Source organism: Agrilus planipennis, unplaced genomic scaffold, assembly GCF_000699045.2.
Source record: "Agrilus planipennis isolate EAB-ADULT unplaced genomic scaffold, Apla_2.0 scaffold195, whole genome shotgun sequence".
Lineage (NCBI taxonomy): Eukaryota > Metazoa > Arthropoda > Insecta > Coleoptera > Buprestidae > Agrilus > Agrilus planipennis.
Window position 1 is genome coordinate 417,009 of NW_020439173.1, and position 8,235 is coordinate 425,243.

At 30.7% G+C, this 8,235-nt stretch overlaps 2 protein-coding genes across 4 annotated transcripts in view; one reads left to right on the forward strand and one right to left on the reverse strand.

Moving 5' to 3' along the window:
- The window catches only part of LOC108739839 (C-factor-like), a 16,061-nt gene that overhangs the window by 3,156 nt on the left and 4,670 nt on the right, over positions 1 to 8,235 (forward strand). The window contains exon 2 of the mRNA XM_025978027.1: positions 1,975 to 2,214. Within this exon, the coding sequence (XP_025833812.1) occupies positions 1,975 to 2,214 (240 nt within the window). The remainder of the gene's footprint in view (positions 1 to 1,974; positions 2,215 to 8,235) is intronic.
- On the reverse strand, positions 2,338 to 8,220 carry LOC108739851 (thioredoxin reductase 1, mitochondrial). Of its 3 annotated transcripts, none has more exons than XM_025978023.1 (9): positions 8,166 to 8,220; positions 5,569 to 5,795; positions 4,969 to 5,096; positions 4,673 to 4,899; positions 4,428 to 4,578; positions 4,010 to 4,256; positions 3,813 to 3,951; positions 3,307 to 3,526; positions 2,338 to 3,139 (listed from the first exon to the last, which is right to left on the reverse strand). In XM_025978023.1, the coding sequence occupies exons 1-9, from the start codon at positions 8,218 to 8,220 to the stop codon at positions 3,010 to 3,012; spliced, it is 1,524 nt and encodes a 507-aa protein (XP_025833808.1). In that variant the 3' UTR covers positions 2,338 to 3,009. The 3 variants fall into 3 exon arrangements, with proteins under 3 accessions (XP_025833808.1, XP_018329438.1, XP_025833807.1); XM_018473936.2 differs by lacking the exon at positions 8,166 to 8,220 and adding an exon at positions 6,425 to 6,740; XM_025978022.1 differs by lacking the exon at positions 8,166 to 8,220 and adding an exon at positions 5,963 to 6,107 and having other exon boundaries at positions 2,698 to 3,139.

Sequence of the window (8,235 nt, forward strand, 5' to 3'; positions counted from 1 at the left end):
TAATATTAAAATAATTTAAATTATGTGTAGCTACAAAAAAGGTTTGTAAAATAGGTTTACTCAAGTTAATTGTTTTAACCTTCGACCCTGACATGATTTTTTATAGTAATGGGTACATCTACAAGCTTAGCTACTTGCAGATTGTCTCTTAAAACTACCTACAATAATTGTAGGTCCCCAGTAAAACCTTGAAATATCAAGCTTCGCTAACCGATAATTAGTCATACTTTACCACACAAATATAAATTTACGTAATTCAAGTCATAATTAAGTATTCAATTGTGTCTATACATAGCCGGAACAACTACAAATAGTTGCAGATCGTAATACATTTTCTAGCATCTTTTTGTTTTCGTCATTTCAATTTTTTTTATAGGAATAGCATAACTAAAGAAGAAATAGTCAAAGAATATTTTAAATTGTGTAATTATTATCAAAAAGTAACAATTTTAAAAAATTATTGCTTCAATTCGTGTTTATTATCGTTATTAAGAACTGTCAAAAAATTACTTACAATTTTGGCGGAGGCGCCGGGACAATTTGAAATAAAAGCTATAATTGACTTGAAATTTTGGTTTCAATGGAGTAGATTGATGAATTTTCATCTTTAAATTATATTTTCCATGTAGATGCAATTAGGAATGTTAATTATTTTGTCTTTTTCCAATAAATTAAACTACAATTTGTACGTATAATATAGATAACACATAGACAACCCAACATACAGCTAAATTTACAACCTTAATTATTTAACTACAAAGGGAGCTAGAAACGGTATTTTTATACGAAAATAACTTCTTGTTGTGAAACAATACCATCCTCTAACAAAACACCAGATATTATGTAGAAATAATTAATTTCATAGTAAAACATCCGATACAATTTGGATGAAAATACCTACCTACCTAAACATTTTTATTTGGAGCTGTATTATATATACTTATACGTATTTAATTGCTAATTATTAGTATTAATTAAATTTTGATGAAAATAATACTTTCATGATGATAGATAAACGTCATAAGCAAATAATGAAAAAATTTATTAAAAATTTTGGTGGAGGCGCCGGGACAAGTTTAGACAAAAGCTGTAATTAAGCTGTAATTTCATTTTAATTGAAGGAGATTGATGAATTATCATCTTTGAATTATATTTTTTCCATGTAGATACAGTTAGGGATGCATAGAAATCATTTTTTTCTTTTACAATACATTAAACTATTAAATCAAGCTACAAGTTGTAATATAATTCATAGGCAACCCAACTTGCAGCAAATATTACAACCCTGACAACAAATAAAATTAGATAATGTTTTATGTAACGAGAATAGTTTTTTTGAGTGAAACTCAATACTATACTCTATCAAATTACAAAATATAACGTAGAAGTAATTAATTAATTAGTAATAGTTGTAAAGATATCTTATTCTTGTAAAATTTTCATTATCTTTTTTTTCTAATTTTTCTGCACAGTCTCTAACAGATGCACGAATTTGGGTGAAGCATAATGGCATTGTATTATCTGCTAGGAACATTATAATATAAATAAACAAATACTCGTAGTTATTTTAAATAATTTTGTATGCGCTAGATATCTGCTCTCTCTTTCCTTTGAGACAGATGTAAGTATCTTGTTTAAAGTATATTTCTTTAACCATTCAGATTTACGAATTTTCGATGATTTCAACGATAGATAAAGTGACAAATGCGGGCAAATTTTAATTAAAGTCCCTTGTTTAATATTGAAGTTAAAGATATCGCGTTTACGTATTCAAATAGCTTGTAAGAATCATAAATGTTATTGTTTAGAACATTTTATTGTAGCACGTTTTATTTTATAGTTATAAGAGACTTTTAGGTTCCAAAATAATAAATAAAAATTCCTTGTTCATCTTACGAGAAAAATTTACGAATTTATGATAGCCACAAGACATTATTACAATTACTATAATAATTATAAACAATAAACATACAGGATGTTCAGCTTTTACAATTGCAACCGTTAAAGTTAAATTTGAATTCAGATGTTACAGATTTTAATTCCTACGACGATTTTAAGCTTAAACTTGAAAATATTCTGAAAGACGATGGCTTAAACGTTCTTTTCAACAATGCCGGTACTTCTCCCAAGTCGACAAAATTACATTTGGTGAAACCGTCACAACTTGTGGACACTTTTGTGACGAACACCGTGGCACCAATAATGTTAACAAAGGTCTGTAGTTTTGAAAATAAGTGATTAGTTCTNAAATTACGTGCTTTAAAATTGATAACAGCTATGGCGACATACAAGCACCTTTATCTTTTCATTATTTTGGTACAAACAAAACAAAAAAAATGCATAAAATCCACATCTTATATTTCTTTTGGTGACTTTTACATAGAATATAAAACAGAAAGTTAAGTAATATGCATTTGGATCACATTTAACACTTGTTTTTATAATCGCATATTAGTTACGTTTTCTATTTCTCTTTTAATTCCAACATATTACTGGAATGCATTGTTTTATTAATTATCCGACTTGTAGTGCATTACCTTAAAATCGTACAATTTCCTATTTAACAATTAACGCATTAATACAAATGTAATTAATTACAAAGGGCAAGTGATGATCAAGATTATAAATTACACAAAATTTGCGCAACAACAACAACCATACGAAAGAACAGAAAATAAACAAAAAAAAATACTTAAGGAATTAAAAATGGCGTTTTATTTTAATAATTTTTCACGCTCGTTGTCGCCCTCCACATTGCTCCTGAACCAACTCTGATGTTTTGAACTACCTTTACCCTTTTTTTTACATAGCTTTTTTAAAAAAGGCACTCATGTATAAGAAAGAATTAAATATAGAGCAAGCTAAGAGCAAAAAAAATCACACCATAATCACTCCTTTAGATTGCATTTACTTAAAACACGGTCTTACTGCCCTGGCGACACAGTCCACCCCCCAATTTCTGACGGCAACACTGCTAACCCCTTCCCCCCTTCTTACCCTCAAACAATTTTAACTGCAGCAGGAAGCGGGATTTGGGTCTTTCCCGGATCTTTTTGTAACGTTTATTCTCGTGAATTCTTCAGCAATCGTAGGATGGATACCAACAGTATTCATTAGGGTTTCTACGGTCAAATTGGACCTGAAAACATCAAAATTTAGAAAAACCCTTCCCAATCCCTTATTTTCTAAACATACCGAGAGGCGTTTTCCTCCATATACAGGGATGATCTGGACAAAGGATGAAGGTAAGAAGGATATAATTTAGCAGGAAAAGAGTTGGGACTTGAAAGAAAATGTTTTACTTACTTCAAGGCGGCTGCAAATCCTTGGATAACTTCTCCAGCTTGGGGTCCAATAAAGTGCATGCCCAAGACCTTCTGCGGAGGCTCCCGTAAAGACACCACCTTTAAATAACAGTGCGCTATCGACTTTTGTGGAATAAAGAACTCTGTTGGCTTGTAATAAGCATGATACACTTCAATATTGTCAGCACCATAGTCTTCATTGGCCTTTTCTTCACTAAGACCTTAAATAATAACATATTAATTTTTATTGCCTCCCTGATAAATTGGTAGATACAAAAAGTTCTGATTACAAATTCAAAAATTAGAAAAACATTCATGGAACTTCAATTAAACAAATATTCAACAAAACAGTTCAGAACTTTTTGTATCTAATAACGTACTGATACTGTATGTTGGGTTGCCTGTCACATGTATACACATACCTGTCTCATGTATGCAGGCAACCCAACATACAGTGTCAGCATTAATTAACAACAAAATTTTTCTGTTGTAAATATTTACACTTACCTACACATCCATACTCTAAGGGCGTAAAAATGGTTGTGGCAACGTTCTGATAATCCATCTGCAGTGTACTTCCCCCAAACAACCTCCTGGCTAGCAATCTACCAGCATGAATGGCTACAGGTGTGAGTTCAGGCTTTTTCTATAACAAAACATTCATTTAAACCCCTGGCTTTATGAATATATATATAAAGTATTACATATAAAACGTCTCCAACGGCGTAAATGTGGGGTACATTTGACTGTTCGTTAACAGCGTCGATTTTTTCGTTGTCTGGGGCCAATTTGATGCCTGCAACTTCTGCTTTGAGTTCCCGCGTTAATGCACGTCTTCCAATTGCAAAGAGGATTGTGTCGTAGACGTCAGAGAACTGCTCACCCTGTTGGTTATGCCATTTCACCAGGAGTCGATCTTCTGGCGTTTTCTCCACAGAATCTGGCAAACACCTGAAAAAAAAAAAAACAAGTTGAAGTTGACAACAATAACAGTTACAATAAGGAAGTGGAAATTGATCAATAGCTTTATCTTATCTAATATGTAATTGTGATCTATTATCAGAAAAAAGGGACTTATTACTAAAAATTGAGCATAAAGTTAACATAACAGGAAAGAATTACTTGTGAAGAAATTTAATTCCTTTTTGAACCATAGACTCGGTAATAATTCCGGCCATTTGCTGGTCAAAGCCCCTGAGAACTACAGATCGAACCATCACAGTTGCATCATACCCTAATCCATTTAAAAACCCTGCACACTCAAGACCAATATCTTTATAATCATTAAGGAAAAACATGACCAACAGATTTTAACATAGTAATTGTGAATCTTAAAAAAAAAATGTACATGTTAATGGAAAGGATACATCCAGCACCAATGATTATGGTTTTTCCTGGGGCATTCTTTAAACTAAAAATATCATCACTAGTTATGCCATATTCGACTGCACCGGGTATGTCAGGGTAACGTGGCCTTCCTCCACAGGCAATAAGGAAATATTTAGATGTGAGGAGGCGTTCACCCTGTTTTGTTGTTGTCTGAATGGTGTAACGATCCTTGAAAACACCTAAACCGTTAATATATTCTACTTTCCTGTTAAAAAAAATTAAAAAAATGTTAGAACCTTCAATATTAGATTGCTTTTTTACAATTAAAACTTACTTATCACGTAAATCGACCCTGGTAACCCAATTGACTGATTTTATATGATTTTGTACAGCCTGTGTTAAAGCAGACCATTGGTGTTTGATGTTTTCTGGTTGCAACTGCCAACCATAAGCTTGAGCATCCTTAAAATATTTCAATTATAATTATAATAACAAATTGAGATTTTTAGCACATTAATAATGCCTTAAAAGTAATGTTAACTTGAAACATATTTCATTTGAAAGTAATGAAATAGGAATCAATGGAATAGAAAAATATAACATGAACATTTACAATTACAACAAAATTGTTTCATCAGTATTTAAAGACAAGTATTGTACCATAAATTTCTGATGTATCTCCTTATCATCTAAATGAAATAGATAACACTACTAATTAATAGATAAAGTATTTCATATGCCACTAAAAAAGCACTTACAGACAACAAAAAAGTAATTAATGCTAGCTTAATAAAACATATTCTAATCATAGTTATTTACTTTAACAAATAATTTAAATAAACAAACACTAAATTTCAGTCCCTTACATATATGTTTTGCAATGCAATTAATATACGTACTATTAAAGTCAAGCACACATTATTTAGTTACTTACATGTAATGATTCTCCTAATAATGCAGCTTGATGCATTAATTTTTTGGGGATACACCCGACATTCACACAAGTTCCACCAAGTCCCCATTTAGTTCCCAATGGTGTTGGTGTTACATAATCTAATACTGCAACCTTAGCACCTAAGTTTGAGGCTTCCTTTGCACATGCCAAGCCTCCAGATCCTCCTCCAATAACGACAAGATCATATTCAGGTTTTGGAGCCTCACCTGTGACAAATTCAAAAAAACTTCCTGTTAATTCATACACAACGCTGGACCTTTCTTTTCTTGTTAGTTGTTAGAATAAAAAGTGGTAAAAACTGGTTAAAAATTAGTTAGCCATTTCGTCAAGCAGTACTGTACTAACAGGTTTGAGTGATGAAACGTATATTCACCTATTGTTTGGGCACTAAACATCCTAATAAACACTTTCTTTTCGGTTCGAAAAATAGTGAATTTACGAATCGAAAGCACCACACTGTCGTTAACAAATCCTCGAGAAAAAAACAGCCTTGTTGACGCCATTTACGTTGACCTTGTTTTTCTTTTTTAACGAAATCAAATCATAACCCTATTTATACTTTATATTATTCCGTTATCGTTCACAATTGGTTCGTTGTTCGTTTTAAAAAGTTATCCTTATTAGAATAATGATTAAATCAATTTTAATTACCGGCTGTAATCGGGGACTGGGACTCGGTTTAGTGAAACATTTGTTGAGCATTCCAAATCCACCTGACAAGCTAATAGCGACTTGCAGAAATTTAGAAAAAGCCAAGGTAAGAGACGAAACCGACCATCTGACGTGTGTATTACGTTAATGCTTAAACGAAATTAATAAGTTTATTTTTACTTACCCACCGGAGCCATTTTTGAAATGATGTGGAATTGTTTAAGGTGCCACGAGCGTAAAATTAATGATTAAAATTGAACTGGCCTTTCTCTTTAAAAATTTTTTAAAAGTTGGCAATTATTTGTACGAACCCTGCAGCACACACTACACACACGCGCGAACTGACGACTTTTTAAACAAATGCGGCAAATTTAAAACAACTTAAATTTTCTGGGATGTATGACATGCCATCTATACCGGTTATTGCGAAATATCTAGTAATAGTATGGCAAATTTAAAAATAGTTGTTTCGTAAATATTCTTTTTTGTATTAATATTAACAACTGAGAAGTTTAATGCGTGTTCATCTTATTATACGCAGCAAAAATAGAGTTTTTTAATCAGACATGTCGATTAGTTGATAACAAAAATGTGATTTTTTTTATTTTACGTAGACATTAACAGTATTTCATGCAAGTCATTACTAACTTACTGATAATGACGCAATATTTTATGGAATGTAAGATAATTTTCATGCGGTTTATTGTACATTTGAAATATCTAACCCGTAAAAGTTAAATGCGGCAAAAATAAATTAAAAGGCCCTAACCACACGAACGAAAATTACTATTTTCATAAATAATTGTTCATAATTTTAAATAGCATACTACTATTGCGTATTACAAAATTTGAAAAATTAGGAAATATTTTTTTTATATTTTTAGGAGCTGTGTGAAATAGCCGATAAGCATAAAAACGTTCATATTTTATTATTAGGTGAGTACAGAACTAAAATTACATATACAGGATTACTAAATATTGTGTTTATTTAAACAATACATATTAGTTTTTATTCACCTTTTTTTAATACTCCAATAAACGACAAAATATATTGAATTTCATTTTTTATCTGCTCTAGGTTTAATCTTAATTGTTATTGTCAAACATACAGGGTGTTTTTTTAATAAGAATTTATTGAAATAAAGAAAATTTGTTTCTTTCCGTTTAAATTCATTTTTAGAGCTAATAAATATATACAGGGTGCCTCATTAGTAATACAACTGTAATGTTGAAATTAAAGATATTTATACATAGGCAATGTCACTGATTTGTTTTTAAACCACTAGGTACAATATGTAGAAATTCTTGATAAAACAAACGGAATTTTTAGTTTCTTTAACGTGCTCTATTTAAAAGTATATTTTTCTAGTTATATACTGGATGTTGTGTAAAATTTATATGAGTAAAGTCTTACATACATCCGCGTAAGTGTTGAAAAGTTCCGCGTTCCATAAAAACGTAGAACTGAATAGAAAGATAAACATTTTCAAAAAAAGGAAAAGTAAAAAGCACAACATAAACGCTATTTTTTAATACGTAAATAAAATATTTGCTATGATGTACTTTTTATATGCAGGACATAGAGAACAGTAAACATATAATTTTTTTTTAATTATAATAATGATTGTAACCGAGTATTTTATGATAATGTAATACCTAGTTTGTTATTTGTGTCTATTGTTATGCATAAACATAAATTCATTATTTATCTAAATCTACATATTACCTATTACCTTTTGTAATGTAATAAAGACCTTGAACTTAACAATTTTGGTATTTTTTATATTCGTATCTATAAAAGCGAGCGCAGTAAAAGTTTTAACCATAAATTTATTACAATTGTGAGCGATTCAAGTATTTTTGGTACTGCTGGACTTTAAAAAAGATAAAAAATAAGTTTATAACAAAAGCAAATTGAGACTTACTCATTTTTTCTTTACTTTCTCTCACGAACCTTGAAGTGCACAAGCAACAGCTCATTTTGTTAATGGGAAT

What these genes read in the sequence shown, in the direction of transcription:
- LOC108739851 (XM_025978022.1), bottom strand. Translation starts at nt 6,092, where the DNA reads ATGGCGTCAACAAGGCTGTTTTTTTCTCGAGGATTTGTTAACGACAGT. An exon ending in GGAATTAAATTTCTTCACAA is followed by an intron (nt 4,257 to 4,427) that starts GTAATTCTTTCC and finishes TTTTTTTTTCAG; the next exon opens with GTGTTTGCCAGATTCTGTGG. An exon ending in GGATTTGCAGCCGCCTTGAA is followed by an intron (nt 3,140 to 3,306) that starts GTAAGTAAAACA and finishes TGATGTTTTCAG; the next exon opens with GTCCAATTTGACCGTAGAAA.